Consider the following 19710-nt stretch of genomic DNA (forward strand, 5'->3'; position numbering starts at 1 on the left):
ATATATAAACAACTTTCTACTTTTACTTTTATTTTTTTAATACTAAATACTATTGCAATAATCTATTTTAATTGCTTAAAAATACAATTAGCGTAAAAAAATATAAAATTATAATTTATAAACGCTACTGCAGCCGAAAAACCTAAAAAAAAAAAAAAAAAAAAAAAAAAAAAAAAAAAAAAAAAAAAAAAAAAAAAAAAAAAAACTTAAAAAAAAAGTTCTCTAGACAAGGACCCTATTAAACTATTATACATTAATTTTATTATTAATAACTAATTAAGCTTTAGTAGTTTTTTAGCTAACTTAAGCTACTATAGTAATGTACAAATTACTGCAATTATAAATACCGCAAATACTAATACTATAAATACTATAATACTATAATACTATAATACTATAATTATTATAATTACTACAACTTTATAAAATTATAAAGTAAAATACTAAAACTTAAGCTAATATAAAACAGATTATATTTAGTAGTAAAGAATATAGTACTAAACTCTTTTACTATATTGTTAAACTTTATAATATTAAATATTTTATATTTTAAATTTTCCGCAATAAGCAATTAATAGCCTGCAATTTACTACTATTATTTTTATAACTATTTTATAATAAGTTTTGCTGTTTATATAAATAATAGTACTAATATACTGCGCAATACTAGGCCTGTAGTACTAAATACTATTTACTGCACTGCTATATTGCGCGTTATAACTAATAATTATTTACTTATTAATATATAAGTATTTTTTTAGCCCTTTTTACTGCAGGAAACTATTAATAAATAAGTTTTTATTATTTTTTTTTTTTTTTTTAATTAGCTTTTTAGCTAGCTTTTTTAGCATACGCTGCTAGTTAATAAAAAAAAACTTATTTAGCAACTTTAGCTGCCCTATATAATTTAGCAGTAAGTAAATATATTATTATTATATAGCTATAATAATTACTTACTTTAAATATATAAGTTTTTAATATAAAACTAAAAGAGCTTTAATATTTCTTAAGCTTTTAAATTTAATAATTAATAATAATTATTAATACAGGCTTTCTTCCTGCGTTCTATAATTATAGTATTTAAATAGTTAAAATTTATTTTATTAATAATTAAGAGTAGATATATAGTATTTACGCAATAGTTAGAAATGTACAACTAGTAAGTATATAAAAATAAATTAATTTTTAATAAGCTATAGTATAAAAATAAGCTTTATTTTTAATTACTTTTGCGTTAAATACTGTTGCATTAAATAACTATTGCTATTAAAAAAGTATTGCGAAATTTTATAAAGTAAAAAATAATATTTTAATTATAATATTTTATATATTATGCGCTAAGCAATTGCTACTACTAAATTGCTACTACTAAATTGCAATTATAAAACTTTTATTATATAATTTTATAATTTTCTACTTTTGCACTTTATACTTTGCTTTTTTTTCTTACTTTTTACTTTTTTGCTTTCTATTAGAAATTTTTGTTGTAGGAATCTTTTAAATATACTTTATAATATTATCCCTTTTTTTGCTAAAAAAACAATATTTCTTTAAAATAATTATTTAATATTTTATAATATTACTATATTAGATTTATAAATTTATTACGAACTAAGTATATTGTATATTTATTATTAAATTAATTTATTATAAGCTGCAAATAGACAGCTCGCAATATACTATAGTATATTTTTTTTAAAGTATAGCTTAATACAGTAAACTAGCATAGATATATAGATTTTATTATATATAGTACTGTTGTTTTATTATTGAATAGCTGCCTGAGCAGTTTTAGCCTTCCTTCAACTTAAAAAAATTAATAAATTCTAGCTATAAATTTAATTTTATACTTTTTTATAAAAAATATAAAAATTATTTATAATAAATTTCTAAATAGTAGCAAAACTAAACTACTGCAAGTAACTTTAAAAAAGTAATAAAAAAAATAAAAAATAAATTACTTATACTTTAAAATAAAAATATTACTTTTTTTTAGTAGAACCTAAAAGTTCTTAAAGAACTTAATAAAAAGTATAACTAGAAAAATATAATAATAAAACTTATAAAAGTAAGTAAAAACTAGCAATAAAATTTGTAATTAATTTTAGTATTTTTTAATTAAAAGCGCTTTTAAAAGCTTTAAAATATATTAAGTACTACTACTACTTTTATTATAAAAGCGCTTAAATATACTAATATACTAAAAAATTTAGATATATAGTAGTATTTTTTGCAAATAAGTAAAATAATTAAATACTACTTTATTAATTGCTAGCAAAAGTTAAACTTTATATGCACTAAAATAAAATTTAAAATAAAATTAACTAAATATAATTCTTATAATTTTAATAAGTAGGATTTTAATTAAAAACTTTATTTATTAATAGAATATCTTCTGCGGAAATGCAACTAGTAAATAAAAAAAAAAAAACTGTTTAATATAAAAGCTTACTTTAAAAATAATATTTATATTTTAAGTATATAAAAAACTATATAAACTACTGCAAATTTTATATTTTTTTTAAAAGTAAATAGCAAAAATTTTTATATATACTGCGTAATTACTCTGCTTAAAAAGCAAAGCTACTAAATTATATAACTAAATTAAAAATTAAAGAATTTAAACTTTTTTATTTTAAAAAAAAATTAAAAGCACTATTAAATAATTAACTTGCTTATTATTTATATTTAAATACTTTTATAATACAACTAAAACTAGCAAACTAAAATTATAAATAATACTATAAAATACAAAAATATTATAAAGGCCTACTTATTTAATAGTAAAAAAGTTTTTTATATAATTAAATATAATTTTAATGCTATAAAGCTAAAGTAAAAGTTTAAAATTTTAATTAATAATTTATACTAAATACTACTTAAAGCAGAGTTTCTAAACAATTTTAATTTTATACTAAATAAAAACTTTATATAAGTCTATAGTTTAGTTTACTTATAAAGTATAAGTATAAGTTTTTAAATATATAATTTTAGTAAATTAGCAAACTATTTTGCCTGCTAGACTATATAATATACTACTAAAAAAATAATAATTAATAAAAAAAGAATAAAAGTACAAAAAAAAAATAAAAATATAAAAAAAAAAAGTAAAATTAAAATAAATTTTATACTACTAAATAAATAGCGCATTGCTTAAATTAATAAAAAGCATACTATTAATACTTTTAAAATAGTTTAGCTTATTATAAATAAGTGTAATGTTAAAAGTATAAAAAATAACTAAGCTAAGTATACTGCTATATATATAAAAATTAATAAAATTCTTAAAAAATAGTTTTTTAGCTTTTTTTATTATACTAAGAAAAAGATTAAGTAAAAGCTACTAAAGCTTTAAAAAGCATAAAAATTAAAAAAAAAAAAAAAAAATAAAAAGCTTTAAAGTATAAATAATACTTAAAATTATAAGTATAAAATTATAAATAATAATAAGCGTACTAAGATCCCTAAAAAGAATAAAAGTTTCTATAGTAATAATAGTAAAGGCAAAAATATTGTTTTTAATTTAGACAGAATATTTAAGCTTTAGCTTAGGCTAAAAATATTTAAATATATTAGAATTTCTAAACTTTTTACTAAATATTAAAAAATAATTATTTTAGTAAAAAAAAGGACGCTAGTTACAAAGCTTTAAATTTTAAAAAAAAAAATAGTAAATAAAAAAAAAAAGCTAATAGCTTAATATTTTATATTAAATTTTATAGCAAATTTAGTAGAAAATTTTATAAAAAACTTTATTGTAAAACTAGTAACTAATCTAGCTTCTATTTTAGTAATTACTATTTTTACTATAAAAATTTTAAACTAAAAGCTTTTTATAGCTAAATAAATTAAAATAATTATATAAGTATTTTTTTTAGCAAGCAAGAATAAGCAGCAAAAAAATTATAATAAAATAAATAAAAAAGCTAATGCTATAAGCAAAATTAGAAAAATTTAACTAAATAATATACTACTAAATAAAGACACTACTTTTATAAAAGCCTTAAAAAAACTTAGCAAATAAATTAATTTAAAAAATAAAATATTACTTAAATAAAGTTTATTAGACTTTTAATTAATTTAGCAGCTTTTTATTGCATTTTAGATTAATATAATAATATAAATAAATTAAAATACTTTTTTGCAAAATACTTTATTTATTTATTTTTTTTAATATAATTTTATAAACTTTTTATACTATACTTATAAGTTCTTGTTTTAGTTTTTTTCTTATATATAAACTATAATAAAAAACTACTTTTTTGCCTGCCTACTAAAATAGTACTTATATAAATATAAATTTTTTTTTTTTTATAATATATAAAAGCTTGCTTTTTTTGTATATAAAACTTTTTTTTTAAAAAGTAATTAATAATAGTCTAATTTTATAAGCACTAATAAATACTTAGTAAAACTTTTAATTATATAAAAGCTTATTTTATTACTATATAATATACAGCTTGTAATTTTATATTTAATAGTATATTTATATTATTATTTTTAAAAGCTAAAAAAGCATTAGCTATAGTTACTAAAGTTTTTATTAATAAAAGTAAGCTTTATATAAATAAAAAAATAATTTTTTTTTCTATTTTTAAAGTAATAGAGTATAGTAGTTTTTTTTCTTTAATAATTTTTTTTTTTTAATAGCTTTTTTTTTTTAAAATTTTTTCTTTAAGTTTTTTTTTATTATAGTATAATAATAAATATTAGGTTGTTTATTCTTACTTACAGAATTATCTAGAAAAATAAAAATTTTAGTACTAAATTTAATAATATTTAGCTACTAGTTTACAAAAGTATAGCTATTATATAAATATTAAAAAAAGATAGTCTGTGCTAAAATAAAATATATTATTTACTTAGCAGCTAGTTTAGCTTAATAAAACTTATAAATACAGATTATTACTCCTATATCATGACATTATCCAAGATACAGTAGCAGCGCAGATGGACCGACGACAGACGAATGCTACCTGTGTATCCAGCAATATTACCGCTCACATCTATTGATGGAGGAACCTCTTACCCTATGTTATGTATAGACTACGGTAGCTGTTGCATGTCGAAGATGCCGTCATAGCGCACGGCCGCCTCTGTCGATCGCTGCGTCTCCACACGTGGTAACTCCGGCCCCACCGAGGCGTCAACGGTGCTCGCGTCTCACGATTCCTTTTACACCGGCTCCGAAGTCAGAGTCAGACTTTGTCTCAGCCTCGATTCTTTGAGACCACGTATTGTTGTTGTAGAGTGTCCACATAGTTTGTCTCGACCTGCCTCGCACGCCGCTCATTAGCACCGCTCGCTACCGTCCTCTTCCAGCTTGCTCCTATAGCTCGGAGCTCCCGCCTTGCGTCCGCACTACGAGCCTCTCAAGAGCGCACCGACTTGCCAGAATCGAAGTGGAGGCTTTCAGAACACATCCAATGGTGAAGGATGATCTGCATAAGGACATAACAAAGAAGGCACGATGAGCGGAGACTGGGGGTATGGGACCGTACTGAAGATCTTCGTATGGGGGTACTTGATAGGAGGACTGACTCTTCTTCCGGCCGTGCTTGCACTCGCCTGGTTCCTATGTACCACGCCAGTTGACCACGAGAGCCTTGGAGGAACAGCCCCCAACGGCGGAGTAGAGGGACGCAGAAAGTCTAATGGATCGATGAGTGGGAACGATGAAGACAGTAACAACCTGGGCTTTGGGCTAGATGACGAGATATTGGAGAAGTTGAAAGGAAGAACTCATGTACCCGACGTATTTGCTGGGTACTTCGCCGTATGTCGCGAGTATGTGCCTGGCGGTATCAACGGGAAACCCCCAGATCGTACGACTCCTGCCGGTGCTGTAGTATCCATGGAGAGCCCTAGTGTGTATCAGTCCATGTACAGGAGTATCTTTGACCGGAATAAAACCATGAGCCCGACAATCGAGGCTTCGAACGCGAGAAGCAAGAAGGCGCGGAATGTCTTCTACGTCGTGTTACGGTATGCTGCTATGTCCAGTGGTGGCATAGAAGCTAACAAGAGGCAGGCTCGGACACTTGATGCTCTACGACAACGAAGACCAAATCGAGGTCCGCCATGTGATCTCTCTTGCGCACTACAAAGCCGACGTATACTCTGGTGGAGACCGCATCCCTGAAGGCGAGTTGTGGATTAAGCGAAACTGTATGTTTATTGTTGTGATGCATTCAAAGCTGCAATACTTACTAGGGCAGGCATTCGGTTGATTCAAAAGCTCGATGGCGATGCTGCCGTAGAGGCCAAAGCATTTTATCTCTTCTCCGACAATTGCTCGGAGAAGGAGGACTTTTACCACGCGATGCTCCAGGCGCAGGAACACCACAAGGACCACGCCGCTAGCAATCTGCCTCCTATTCCGCTCAAGTTCGAGACACCGGACCTTGTCAAGCTCGTCCAGCAGTTGCATGCCTCAGAAGAGAACTTGCACACCCGCTGGATCAACGCCCTGATCGGCAGGGTCTTCCTTGCTCTCTACAAAACGTCAGAGGTGAAGAACTTCATTGCGACGAAGATCAACAAGAAGATAGCTCGCGTGCGTAAGCCTGCACTCATCAGCAGCATTCAATTGCGCAGCGTTGATATGGGAACCCTACCACCTTTCATTACAAATCCAAAGCTCAAGGAGCTTACTGTCGATGGCGATCTTGTCGTAGAAGCCGACGTCAGCTACAAGGGCAACATCCGAATTGAAATCTCGGCGACTGCACGAATCGATCTGGGAGCTCGCTTCAAGGCGCGTGAAGTGACCCTCGTTCTTGCAACCGTCCTGAAGAAGCTCGATGGACATTTTCTCATTAGGATCAAGCCGCCTCCGAGTAACAGGCTCTGGATAACGTTCGAATCACCACCGCGGATGGAGCTAGCACTCGAGCCAATTGTGAGCTCGCGACAGATTACTTATGGCGTTGTACTGAGGGCTATCGAGAGTCGTATACGAGAGGTCGTCAACGAGACATTGGTATTGCCGAATTGGGACGACATGCCGTTCACGGACACGATTGCGCAGATCATACGCGGGGGGATCTGGGAAGGTGACAAGATGGGTGAAATAGAGGAGCTTCCTAAGATCAAGCACGATGATGCTGCAATGGAATCCGCAATTCCCGATCTTGAGAAACTCGACGAGAACGCGGACGCCGGCTCGCACCTATCTATTTCCTCCAGCATTGAGTCTGAGGAACTCGGAACTGGCATTTCCAGTTCAACAGACTACAAGTCATCGTCTGTGAGACCCCGACCATTGCGATCGGCATCCTCTACAGCACAAGTCAAGCTCGATTCAGCGAATGCTTCAGCCGAGATTGTGAACGACCGCGAAAGCAAGACACCAACAAGCATACGGTCGCTTCCTATCCCGTCGCCAATGAGATCACCATTCCCACCTGGAATCTCGGATATTACAGCAGAGTCTTCGAGCAGTTCGGCTGAGGACGTGACTACAGCTTCGATTTCAGGAGCGAGCACGAGGTCAGCCCCCATTCCCGAGACCGAGAAGGGACACGCACGCATGAGGTCAAAAGACTTGACCGCTCAAGAAATTGCAGCTGCCGCCGCCGCCGCAGCTAGCGCAACGAACGCAACAAAAAAGCAGACCCTCAACCAGTCGCTTAACTCGGCTACAGCAGCAGCGAGAAACTGGCTCGTCTCGAAACAGAATCCACAATCCTCGCGGACCAACAATCCTATAGGGAGCAAAAATAGTCTAATCAACAACAGACCACTGTCCTCTGAGGGCCAAGGCTTGGACGGTGACGGCGCAACGGAGTCATCCCCTTCCGTATCAAAGTCACATACTGAGCCAATGGGTCGAGGCCAGCCTTTGCCACCTCTAGGGCAGCCGCTCCCACCACCTGCAAAGCCGGATAAGCGGCAGACCTGGACCTTGCCAGCAGCGTCTACATTTGCCAATCTGGCAAAGAGGAAGCCTATCTCGACGACACCCGTTTTGTCTGAAAGGAAGAGCAAGGAACAGCTTGTCCCTCCTACAGATACCCAGCAGGCAAGTGACGCCACACAAGACAGTGAGGACATTTTTCGCAGGAAGTCCCACTCCACTCAAGACAAGCCGCCGCCACTGCCACGTAGAAAGTCTTCAGTCGGAAGTACCACGCCTTCGACGCCGCCGCCTGCCCTCCCTAAGCGACGGCAACGTCAGCCGAGTCTGAACCTGAGTTCGCATAACCGCCGTCCTAGCCAGAAGCAAAATCATATGGATGAGCTTGGGGACGAGGCAGGAGAGAGCCTGTTTGTCGTTCCAGCGCCGCTAGTCGAGGGTAGCGCGCCGACTAGCCCGACAAGTGGCGAAGGGAGAGCTGAGTCGATTAGGGGAGATGGAGAGAGTGGGAAGGTATCATTAGCGTCAGACAAGGCGAGTGAGCGAGGTATAACGTAGGAACTCTACGAGCTTGGCTGAAAGTTATCAATACAATGCATATTCCTCTCAGAGAAAGTCCAAGCACAATGCTCTATTGCTATACTTGATGCATGACCTTGTCCTCTCATGAGTTACAGTAAAGTATGCAGTATCATCCGCATTGCCAACCATCTCACTACTCCTTCTCCTCCCCCTTGGCCGTTATTCCACCTTCAGGACGCGGAAGCAGGCCCCTGTGCGCGGCTAAGAAAATATCTTCTATATTATGCTTTTGATCTTCAGTGGTTGCGCCAAGCTCTTCCGCTGCCACGCGTATGTCTCGCAGAGTGAAGTAGGGCTCGTAAAGGCCGGGTGATGAGCTTAGTGGTGGGTATCCGGTGTCGTAGGACTCGGCGACGGATGCCGCCCAGCTGGCTGACAGGGGGTTCTCCTGGTCGTTTGAGGATTCGTCGGGCTGCTGGTCTGCTTGCTGGTCTGCTTGCTGGTCTGCTTGCTGTTCTGCTTGCTGTTCTGCTTGCTGGTCCACTTCTTGGTCCGCTTGCTGGCCAACTTCTTGGTCCGACTGTTGGTCGTATTGCTGGCCTGCCTCTTGTGCTGGATTGGTAGTATCTTGACGCCGAGGCCGAGGCAATGCAGCATATGTTTGATCTAAAGGTGTCAGAGAGAGACCGTACCATGTAAGGGCATCAAGTACTAACCTCGTATTCTCTCCATTTCCCTCGTTTGAGCATCTACCGCTTGCTCAACAAGCCCCATAGAGTCTGCTATAATTGAGAGGGTACAGACAACATACTGTCGGCCCGATAACATCTCCTAGTATGTATTATTGACCTTGTTGAGCTTGTTGTTGACGCGCTCCCACATATCCCCAATACGAACCCATTGATTAGTACGATCTGGCCCTGTCTGGGACCGAAGAATCTCGAGAAAGTCCCAAGCCGGATTATTCTTCGCCTTTGATCCACGCATCTCGCCCTTCTCTAGCTCGAGCTCCTAGTCGAAGAGTTGTTTGTGCAGTCTGGATCGGGACCACAAGGAACCTGTAGGATGGAGAGGCCAGCCTAGTTTTTTTGATTTGTTCGTCCAAAAGGCTTCCACGAATACCCTCACCTCGGCATTCATAGCCGCTAACTCCCGGGAAGCCACGGTTTCCATCTGTTGATAGAGGATCTTGATTATGCCAAACCAGTAGCTAGCACCGGGTTGCATCCATGCAGACGCCCTGATATGATTCTGCGAGCAAGCGCAAAGCTCTCTGAGTCCTTCAAGGAATACTTTGGTAGTTAATGGTGCTCCGAATTCTTCTGATGGCCAGGGTGGCAGTTCCCAGTCGACTGAGGGCTCCGAAGGCGTTTCAGCTCGCCCCTTCCCCTTTGTTGGTCGAGAGCTGCTTGGCCCCGTTTTCGTAGCAGGCTGAGGATTCGTAAAGCTTTGAGTTGGAAGCCCCGTGGGCTGGGCGTGTTCTGCATCTAACAATTTGGGCGCGACGACGCTGTCTACCTTCTTCCGCTCCTCTGCCAGTTGAGAGCTGCTTGGCTCCGGACTCGTAGAAGGCTGGCGATCTGTAGATCTCGGGGGCTGTGGCCTTGTGGGATGGGTGGGTTGCACATCTGTCGAGCTTTGCGCGACGGCGCTGTCTGCTTGCTTCTTGCGTTTATTACCCTTTCTCCTTGCCATGGCTGTTTATGTTGTTGCGTAATGATAGGCCACTAGCGATAGACGATAGGCTTGGAGCGGTCGAAGTGGTGTAAGAAAGTCATGGTGTTAGTACTGGCAGTCACTTTAGGTGAGTCCAAACGCACTGATATGACGCCACGGCGTACGCAGCTGCTGCTTGGGGTCGGCTAGGCCTTTGCATTACCGTCTGGAAAGTTCAATGCATCCTAGAGGCAACCAAACAACTGTATGTACGTGAAAAAGTATCATGCGATATATAAGAATCATCACCTAGAGCCAAACACAAACGGCCGCATTTTGCACGATGAAAAGTGTGTCTCGGTCTCTTCATGTTCTCGATCATCTATCATGATAAATGACGGGCTTCTCTCAAGCGGCACGTGACTTCTTCCGAACATCTTATGTGCGCCTGACCTCTGTCCATGGAAGCAATGTGGCCCCAAATCTCGACGACGATATTCTTGTACAGCGCCAGTTCCTTGTGATTGTGACACTTTGTTCTCAATGGGTTCCCATATGAGCAGTCGAAGATCATGGTGCTATCTTGTTATGGCAGCTGGGAACACGATGAAAATTGAGTCAACCAGGCAAAGCGAGCACTTGGGCCATGTGGAAAGCCACATATATTTCCACTTCTCTTTCACGCCATCTAGCGAGCCCATCGTCTATCTCCATGATTGTAAATGTTCCGAGCGTATTGGGTCAGGAAGCGTTTTGGACGAGTGCGCACATACACTCTTGCGAGCATTGCAATTCTTGCATCATCGTTTTCGTCATTGATCATTCCTCGTATCTTCGACCTGTCTCATCGCGTCATAACCTTGTCATATCCCGCTCATCCCATCTTTGCATTCGAAAAGTCCATCTCGGGATGCTGCTGCTTGAACTGCGAGAGAATGTCCAGCTTCTTCTGCTCGTCGCTGGTCGGCTTTCCCTGCTCCTTCTGCCTCTGGTCGAACATCATCTTCTCCACCATGCCGCGTGTCTCGCCGTCGAGATCACCCAGTTTGCTGTTCTCAGGCTGGATCTTGGAGACGTCGATTTTGGGCGCGGAGGTGATGACATGGGGCCACCACTCCATTTGGTTCATTTTGTCGAGGTGAACGGCGATTTCTTTGGCCGAGCCAGATGAGGCGAGCGTCCAGGTCGACTCATCGACACGGATGGCGTGGGGAAGCTCGCCCTGCAAACATGGTAATGTTAGATGCGACCCAGAAGTGAGTGTGCGAGTACGTACATCAATGAAAGGCTGCTGGCCCTTGATGCCGACTTTGAGCGCGTTCCGGCTGATCTTGACGTCCAAGTCCTTTCCCTTGTACTTTGCTTCGATGGAGATTGTGATGTCGACGTCCTTGATGGTTTGGTCCCATTTGTACGGCAGCGCGGCCTGCTCGGCCTGCTCCTTTGCGCGGGCCTGGACGTCGGCCTTCTCTCGCTCCTCAGGTGGTGGCGAGTCGGGCATGGCGGCGGTCGTCGGTTGTTTGGTGGCTTGTTTCGAAAGGATGGTGAATTTGTTTGGAGGGGAACGTGGACCGCCGGCAGCTCCATCGCCATCGTCATCGTTCGTGGCCAAAGCTGCTGCCATGGCCGTGCGCCCATCCTCAATGCTGTACCCCGGTTCGGTCCAACAACGACCACGCACGCCGGAACAGCAATCTGCGCGACGGCTCCATTTATTGATAAGGCGACTCCTCCTATTCTTCCTGCTCGACGTGATGCTGCGATAGAGACATCCGAGCTACTGCGACCGCCGGCCACAACACGACCACCGGACAACGACGCATTGCGCGGCCCGCTCGGGCAGCAACTCTCCCAGCAGTAGTACCCCTAGGCACTCATGGCGAGCTCCTTCGAGAAGAGTGTGAAGGGCGGGACCAAGATCAAGGTAGCTAGCTATGCGCAGCTCCCCGTGCTCTGCCGTTCGCAGCCTTTCTTCGACCCGCACGCTAATATATACCGGCACAGCTCGCAGCGCCCAAATCCAAGTATGTCGAGCATATCCTAGTAGCGACGCATGCCGGCGAGGCAGGCGTCGCCGAGATCTTTCGCGCCCTCACGAACCGCCTGCGCGACTCGACATGGACCATTGTATTCAAGAGCTTGATCATTGTCCATCTCATGATACGAGAGGGCGAGCCGGAAGTGACATTGAAGTATCTGGCGCAGAATCCGCAGAGAAAGTTGGCAATTAATCATTTCACAGAGGGTACGTCTACAGGCATTGTTCCCGAGATCTAGCGGCGAGCTGGTGTGGCCCGAGGCTCTTCTGTAGAGTGGGTGTATATGGGTCGCGGTTGGATTTGGGGTAGGAAGAACGCGCTGACAATATGCGCAGTACAAACCCAAGGCCACAATATACGGACATACGCCGAATACCTACTACGACGAGCGATAGAATATGGTGCGACCAGAGTGGACTACGTACGCGGCGGCGAGGGTCGACTGAAGCGATTGACTGTCGACAAGGGCCTCCTGCGAGAGGCGGAGAGTGTCCAGGACCAGATCAGATCCCTTCTGAAATGCCAGGTACGGCGAAGAGACGCCTCGTGAGGTTTGAATGCTGATAGAGCGCAAACGCAGCCGTTCGACGATGAGCCGGAAAACGAGATCACATTGACTGCTTTCCGGTTGCTGACCATGGACCTGCTGGTGCTCTTCCACGTTATGAACGAGGGCACCATCAATATCCTGGGTTAGTCGCCTTCATCTCATCTCACGCTATCTTGTACTAATGATGCAGAGCATTACTTCGAACTGTCAAAACCGGATGCGACACGCGCCCTTGCCGTATATCGCACCTTTGTGAAGCAAACCGAGGCGGTTGTGTCATATCTCAGCCTCGCCCGCTCACATGAGCATTCGACCAGATTAGAGATTCCGAAGATCAAACATGCGCCGACTAGTCTGGCGGCTTCACTAGAGGAGTATCTCAACGATAAAGACTTCGAGGTCAATCGGCGGCAATACCTTGCGGAGAAAGAAGCAAAGAAACACGGGGGCAAGCCCACCAATGGAGCCAGTAAAACCCAGGAGCCAAAGGCTGTGACAGTAAACACACCTAGTAGTCAGCCATCAGCAGCACCGCAGCTGGCAGCACCGCCATCGAAACCCGCTACAAGCGCACCGCTGATCGATTTGTTCGCATCACTGGAAAACAACCAACAGACCATGGCCACGCAGCCGATGATGCAGCAATATCCGCAACAGACTGGCTTTCAGCAGCAAAGTTTTCAGATGCCCCAGCAGACGGCAAACATGGGCTTTCCTCAGCAGCAGCAACCCTTCATTGCACAGAACGGACAGGGCACAAATCCGTTCCAAATGCAACAGCAGCCACAAATGCAGCAACAAATGCAGCCGCCGCAGATGCAACCACAGTTTACAGGTGCTGGCTTTGGCGGCTATACACCGCAGCACGCATTCAGTCCTCAAAGTGGGCTAGCTCCCATACCGCAGAACGGCGTGCCCGACTTCTCACAACAGCAAATGCAGCTGCCCACTATCGCCGAGCCGTTACAACCGCAGCAAACGTCGACCAACCCGTTCCGACAGTCCATGTTACCCAGTGCAGCTGGCATGGCTGAACCCAAACTTCTCAACAACCCTACTGGTGCAAGCTCGCTCAACCGCTCTGCAACGAATCCATTCGCAAAGCACACCACCGGCTTTCAGCAGCAGTCACAATCACCTACCGGCTCGTTACCTTACTCGGCGTCTCCGGTTCAATCGTCACTCTTCACGCCCATGCAACAACAGCAACAACCCTTACAGCCACTACAGCCAGCGCCAACCGGGACAAATCCGTTTGCGAGACAACCATCACCCCAGAACGCTACGTCTCCACAGGGTGGCCTCACGGTCCACGCAACTGGGAGCACCAATCCCTTCCGCCAAAGCGCTTTTGTAAACCAGCAAACGGGGCAGGGCTGGCAGAGTGCAGGTGGCCCAGGCACATTGGGCGGAATGAGCTTGGATCAGGTCCCTACGACTAATGTATTTCCACGACCGGGACAGCAGCAACAGCAAAACTTCCTTGGGTAGGCCGAAGGGAAGGGGGCGAGGCAGTGCGGTATGGTGGACTCCGCCACAGTGGGAGGCGTTTCTTTGCGGTCGGCGCTCTTTGTTACTTCCTGCTTTCTTGTCCCGTTGAATGGCATAGCTATCGGACTGTAAGTCAAGGAAATGTGCTAGTCCTGGATCAGACGTCTGGGAGATGCAAGGATGCTCATAATCGGGACTACTGTGCAAGTCTGGGTGGTATTGCAATGGCTGATCTCGTCGGTGGGATCAAAGGTTAGGGTTAGCACCTTCATGATGAACCTGTAATTATTATTAATAATCTGTCATCACTAGCCCACCTCAAGAGTGTCCGTGTAGCTGCTATTGTTTTTCTCAAGATGCTTGTGAGACACGTGATGGCGCGTTGGCGCGTTTTAGCGTTCGGCGAACATCACTCCAACGCTTCTGCCCAGTCACAATGGCCAATCGACGCGGGTACACTGCAAACGATCCTATTGATCTCGATACTATTCCAGATGACCGCACATATCTACCTGCGCCCAAGTTGCCCGGCGTCCGAAGGCGCACTCGACCGTCAAATCCTCCACCCCGCGGTGTAGAGGTAATTGCGCAATCCGATGAGGATCCGCCATCAGCAAGGGCCGCTGCGCAGAATGGAGCCTCCAATGCCAGTCGAGGCAGCACTTCGATCTCGAAACGGGACAGTAGCTTTGGAGCAGGGGTTATCCCGCGAGCGAAGGTTGACCTGCCACACCGCATACCTGTGATAAGCGATGATGAGGGTCCATCGGTAGTGGTGGGAGGAGAAGCACCTGCTGGCCCTAACGAGCCCTCACGACATAAACGACGGACCTCCACATACACACTACCAGGCTTTCAATCCAGTACTAGGCTTTTAAAAAGCACACGCCCTCTTCAACTTTCCGGTAGGGCAAATGTAGCCCCTAGGTCAGCCTCACCATTCGCTGCTCAACGTTCAGAGCTGTCACCCATGGGCGACTCCTTGCACAACACTCCTTCTGATTCCGCCATGCCAACTCCAACTCCAACCGTGATAACACCAATTGGAGCGTCTACCGGCGAACAGACCACACCTAGTCGCGTTGACACGCAACCGACGATTGAGCACGCCAATACAGGAAATGTAACAACTGGAGCGTTCAATGCGACATCGTCTATGGCTGCGGAAACTTCTAGACCAGAGGTCCAGAGCGCGACAAGAACCCAACTAAGAAAAGACGGCATAAAATCAGCAAACCCAAGTCAAGCGCGAGGGACGCGGGTACGTCGCCCTATCAAACGACACGGTCCGGCTCCGGTAATGGACGCTGTTCAGCTCAGGGAATCAGTCGCACCTAATAGCACCGTGCACTCTGAGCCTCTGACAAGGCGAAGCCGGAGCAAAGAGGCATCAGCAAATGTCCACGCAGCCACCAACTCTGATGCAAAAGTAGGCCCAAACACTCGGAATGCCTCGCTTGAACCACTGCCCGCGGTACCTCAGCACGAGCAGAATGGCGTCTCCCCGTTGCCCAGTGACGATACGGAACGTCCTTCAACTCTCACTGACCATGTTGACATGATGCGCTTAGCGGTGGTTAACTGCTTAAAATATTTTGTAGGAGAAGGCCAAAAAGCGCATGCACACCTGGCCGGAGTCAGGATGAAATGTCAGAGGACCTGTCAAGAACGTGAGCTTCGCGCCCAACGCCATCGGCGGAGAGGTCCACTCCCTCCAGCTTTACCCGAGAAGTATATACAATCTATCTCGCCATTTGCAAGCATGTCATCGATACAGACGCCTTTCGATAAGACGCCCCGCAACGGAAGGCTTCGAGATCTCAGCCAGGAAATCTTCACGAAAGCCAAGCCAAAAGACTCCGTGATTAGATCGACTTGGGCCGCACCTACAACTAAATTCAAATTCAAGGCAATCTTCATCCCCAAATTCAGGGAATATATCAGTTTGAAGAATAGTATGCTTGCTGACAACGAGTCGAAACTACTCGCCACTCCATACTTCCAAGATGAGCATGAGGATGACCGCGAGGAATTGCTGAGGAAGTTACCGCGTTACTATGAAATGAAACATGATGAGAACGGGCTATTTAATACTCGGTTAGAGCAGTGCCGTTTTTACAAAGATAGTATCGACGCTTTCTTGCGCAAGGTTGGCATCGCATGGGATGATGTCTTATTTTGGCTTTTAGCGCCGGATAGGATGATCAAGCTGATCAATGATGGCTCCTCGGAGGGTAACCAGTTTGAAAGTCTACTGCTGAACCGATCGAATTACGGCATTGAAATGTTTGAGCGCGACAAGGTAGACCAGCAGGCCAACCTTTTCCAACGCGACGACGGCAAGTGGCAAGATTTTCTTTCCCAGCGGACAGAACCGAGCGCAAGGAAACTCAGGCAGTCGGCAACAGCATGCGCAGCAGTGCTCAAAGAATGCAACTTTAGTATCTGGTATCTGGCTCAGCAGTCTGAGACCTTTCTCAAGTATGTCTCCAAGAAGACTAGAGACCCAGCTGCTGTTTCAACCTTCACATACAGAGGAGCTATGTGCAGAGTTTGTCACCAGTAAGTATAACAACTGAAGACAGGGAATTATTACTCACATACTGATTCAGACACCACTGTCTCGTCCATGGTGAGCTCAGAGAGGTACCGCAAGATTACTGGCCCAACGAAAACTCGGCGCAGAGCTCCGCAACTCGCAAACATCGGGAAGACTATTCGGACTATCAGGGTAACCCTTCTCGGCACACCTCACGGTTTAGTGATTACGATGATGAAGAGCCCGACGAAGAGGAGGAGGATGAGGAAGAAGACCAAGACCCGGGCGATCTCTGGCCAGCGCACCTTGATGACGATTCCGATGTCGAGAAGATAATCAACTACAAGCTTCCTGCAAACCCGAATGCTTTTGATGCATATACCGAATCAGAGATGATTGAGTCTAGAGGCTCAATACCATCAGACGGAAAGTTCGATAAGGTTTGGTGGTCGGACAACAGCTATACAATGCAATGGGAAAAAAGAAAGCCATTCTTCCCCTGCAGCCATGAAGGTAGCTGCGAGCAAGTGCAGTGCCGATGCTATAGAGAAAGTATCAATTGCGAAAAGACATGTCAATGCTCTCAATCGTGCAAGAGGCGTTTCCCAGGATGCAGTTGCACGTCAACGCCCGGGAAGCGCATCTGTATATCGCAGGATTGTCTGTGCATAGCGTTCAATAGAGAATGTGACGCAGATCTTTGCGGCTCATGCGGATCGGCGGAGATCCTTGACCCAGTAAACCGGTACGACGAAAGCCTCCTTGGAGGGCGATGCTGCGATGTGGCGATCCAGAGGGGTGTTCCTAAGAAGACGTTGCTTGGTCACTCTGAAGTGCACGGCTTCGGCCTTTATATGGGCGAGGACGTCGGGGAGGGCGAGTACATTGGAGAATACCTTGGCGAGACAATTTCACGGGAGGAAACTGTCCGTCGGGAGGCTATCTATGAGGCCGAAAAGACCATGTATCTGTTTGATTTGAACCTGAGTCAGTCTCCATCTCATTCCATACCTCATGCAATTTGGCTGATGACGATATACAGAACAAACAATCGATGGAACATGCATGAGCAACAAGACACGGTTCACCAACAATGCTCCCAAAGGCCTTACGAATTGCGAGGCGAAGAACCTTCTCTGTAACACGGTCTTCCGCTTGGGCCTGTATGCGACTAAGGACATCAAGGCTGGCACTGAGCTATACTTTCACTACAACTACTCCACGGAAGCTACCCGGGACTTCAAGCAACCCAAAGGTACGGTTGTTGCAGTCAAACATACGGCTAAACCAACCAAGCGGAAAGCCAATGGCAAGTCTTCTGATTCACTCTACCAATCATCCAGGGCAAAAAAACGCACGGCTAAGATAGCCGAGAAGGCGTTCCAGGACCCTACTAATAGTCGCCTTTCTTGGTCTCAAAATGCGCTGAAGACAGCACCCAGTGAGAGGTCCAGCCGACACCAGCATTTGAGAGTGTCGCAGCGACATGGCAGAGTGGGGAGGACGACGCGCAGGTCTTCTGCCGCACACATGGAAGGGGGCGAAAGCAACCATGACGTAGCGAGCGCCGAATCACATGAACCTCAGGCTACAACGTCGACTCAAGAGGTTCAAGCCACTGACGAAGACAACGAAGGCACGGCGATCGAGGAATCAGGGAACGACATGATTCGGCGAACCCGGGGCAAGGCAAGGAAAACGCCTAGCTCAACAGTGGTAGCGGTCGAGGGAGGACGTCCAGGCAGCAGCAGAAAAAGGAAACGACCCGTTGTTTTTAATAGCGACGATGGGTGACCCTTGAATGCCAATACGCTTGAGAAGTGGAGTAAGCCTAGTGGTACATGGTTGTTACCCCGTACTGTTCATTGTGTTGTAACATCGCTTTTACGATTTGCAGAGAGCTCTCCGAGCTTTACGGCCTTTCTTCTCTCCCCTAGCGGTAGTAATATGTACCTTACTGGTACGGCGCAACTGATCCCTTGAAATAGAACGCAAACTGTATCGGTCAGGGGACTTGGAAGAGCCATGCGCCCTGCATGTATGCTCTCCACTAACGTAGCAAAGCAATAACGGTGTAACAGCCTTTCATAGCCGATCCTGTTTATCCTCGACACATGTTAGCTCCGAGGATGACTTATTCGGTCTAAGACACGCAGCCTCAATGACCCGCGATGGTTGCTTCAATCGGTGTGCGTAAGCTAAGTGTCCGGGGGCCATCAAACATTTACCCCAAGTTTAGTGAGCCACGCACGGGAAGCGGCCTAAATCAAGCATATCATGCCAAAGAGAACATGCGGGTTCTTCAAGTAGTGACAAAGGCAGCCATCGCCTTCACAGCATCGCCATCATTCCCACGGAGCAATTCCGTCGCCTTCTGCTTTGACAGTTCGAGTTCCGCGACCTATCAGTTCAATTAGCCTCTCTTTACATGTTTACCCCCGCCCTCCCTCCACCACATGCAAATGAACGTACCAAAAGAGCAACGTCTGCTGCTTCCACCTTGACAATCTTCTTCTCCTCGCCTTTTTTGTCCTTCACGTTGAGACCCTTCATCGCCTTGTCTAGTGCCTTGTTGTCCACGTCTTTCTTCTCGCCGCCATCTTCTTGAGCGTCAAGCGATTCTAGCGCTGCGGCTGCTTTGCGGTCTTCTGCGGTGCCAGTTGGGGCGTGGGGGTCTGCGGCGCCTTCGCTGATGGAGGAGGGCTGCGGCTCTGCCATTGCTGTTCTGATCGATGGGTGTAGAAGGGTCGTGAATTGACTTGAATAGAGGGATGGAGGGAGGGAGGAGAGCTGGTGTGGGGTAGAGTTGACCGGGGATTTAGCTAAATTGGCCAATACCGAGGCTGATCAGCCGATGAACCGTTTCAGCCGATGAACCACTTTTTACTAGTAAAAAAGCTAAAAATCTAATTTTTTTTTATTTAATAACTAGTTATATAGTAAAGCTATATAAAAACTTTATATATATAAAATATATAGAAAAGTATTCTTTATAATTTTAGAATTTAAAAATAGTTTAATATTTTATATTAATAAAGTTATATTAAAAGTAAAA

The 19710-nt window shown here is 43.3% G+C and overlaps 7 protein-coding genes across 7 annotated transcripts; 3 read left to right on the forward strand and 4 right to left on the reverse strand.

Annotated features, from left to right (window-relative positions):
* Window positions 1–5470: 5470 nt before the first annotated feature.
* K460DRAFT_409266 (uncharacterized protein) lies at window positions 5471–8416 on the forward strand (the record flags this gene model as incomplete). Its single annotated transcript, XM_040937233.1, has 3 exons — window positions 5471–5985; window positions 6032–6168; window positions 6219–8416. The coding sequence occupies 3 exons, from the start codon at window positions 5471–5473 to the stop codon at window positions 8414–8416; spliced, it is 2850 nt and encodes a 949-aa protein (XP_040784389.1).
* Window positions 8417–8537: 121 nt separating this feature from the next.
* On the reverse strand, window positions 8538–9167 carry K460DRAFT_369839 (uncharacterized protein). The gene has a single exon (XM_040934039.1). It carries the CDS (start codon window positions 9035–9037, stop codon window positions 8759–8761), a length of 279 nt encoding a protein of 92 aa, XP_040784390.1. The 5' UTR covers window positions 9038–9167; the 3' UTR covers window positions 8538–8758.
* K460DRAFT_419823 (uncharacterized protein) lies at window positions 9168–10075 on the reverse strand (the record flags this gene model as incomplete). Its single annotated transcript, XM_040938040.1, has 2 exons — window positions 9168–9391; window positions 9509–10075. 2 exons carry the CDS (start codon window positions 10073–10075, stop codon window positions 9212–9214), a joined length of 747 nt encoding a protein of 248 aa, XP_040784391.1. The 3' UTR covers window positions 9168–9211.
* An 835-nt stretch (window positions 10076–10910) lies between these two features.
* Window positions 10911–11537, reverse strand: K460DRAFT_292082 (CS-domain-containing protein; the record flags this gene model as incomplete). The annotated part of the gene is made up of 2 exons (XM_040929334.1): window positions 10911–11258; window positions 11313–11537. 2 exons carry the CDS (start codon window positions 11535–11537, stop codon window positions 10911–10913), a joined length of 573 nt encoding a protein of 190 aa, XP_040784392.1.
* Window positions 11538–11912: 375 nt separating this feature from the next.
* On the forward strand, window positions 11913–14116 carry K460DRAFT_409270 (ANTH-domain-containing protein; the record flags this gene model as incomplete). The annotated part of the gene is made up of 5 exons (XM_040937234.1): window positions 11913–11960; window positions 12041–12281; window positions 12411–12601; window positions 12656–12767; window positions 12816–14116. The coding sequence occupies 5 exons, from the start codon at window positions 11913–11915 to the stop codon at window positions 14114–14116; spliced, it is 1893 nt and encodes a 630-aa protein (XP_040784393.1).
* Window positions 14117–15677: 1561 nt separating this feature from the next.
* On the forward strand, window positions 15678–18449 carry K460DRAFT_379824 (uncharacterized protein; the record flags this gene model as incomplete). Its single annotated transcript, XM_040935200.1, has 3 exons — window positions 15678–16678; window positions 16729–17642; window positions 17698–18449. 3 exons carry the CDS (start codon window positions 15678–15680, stop codon window positions 18447–18449), a joined length of 2667 nt encoding a protein of 888 aa, XP_040784394.1.
* A 496-nt stretch (window positions 18450–18945) lies between these two features.
* Window positions 18946–19441, reverse strand: K460DRAFT_369844 (uncharacterized protein). Its single transcript, XM_040934040.1, has 2 exons — window positions 19128–19441; window positions 18946–19056 (listed from the first exon to the last, which is right to left on the reverse strand). Exons 1-2 carry the CDS (start codon window positions 19371–19373, stop codon window positions 18958–18960), a joined length of 345 nt encoding a protein of 114 aa, XP_040784395.1. The 5' UTR covers window positions 19374–19441; the 3' UTR covers window positions 18946–18957.
* Between the last annotated feature and the right edge of the window lie 269 nt (window positions 19442–19710).

The sequence above is a fragment of the Cucurbitaria berberidis genome (genome assembly GCF_010015615.1).
Source record: "Cucurbitaria berberidis CBS 394.84 unplaced genomic scaffold K460scaffold_5, whole genome shotgun sequence".
Classification (NCBI taxonomy): domain Eukaryota; kingdom Fungi; phylum Ascomycota; class Dothideomycetes; order Pleosporales; family Cucurbitariaceae; genus Cucurbitaria; species Cucurbitaria berberidis.

Coding starts and splice junctions, on each gene's coding strand:
- K460DRAFT_369844 (XM_040934040.1), bottom strand. CDS start 19,373: ATGGCAGAGCCGCAGCCCTCCTCCATCAGCGAAGGCGCCGCAGACCCC. Junction 19,057..19,127: donor CAGCAGACGTTGCTCTTTTG/GTACGTTCATTT, acceptor TTGAACTGATAG/GTCGCGGAACTCGAACTGTC.
- K460DRAFT_369839 (XM_040934039.1), bottom strand. CDS start 9,037: ATGCTGCATTGCCTCGGCCTCGGCGTCAAGATACTACCAATCCAGCAC.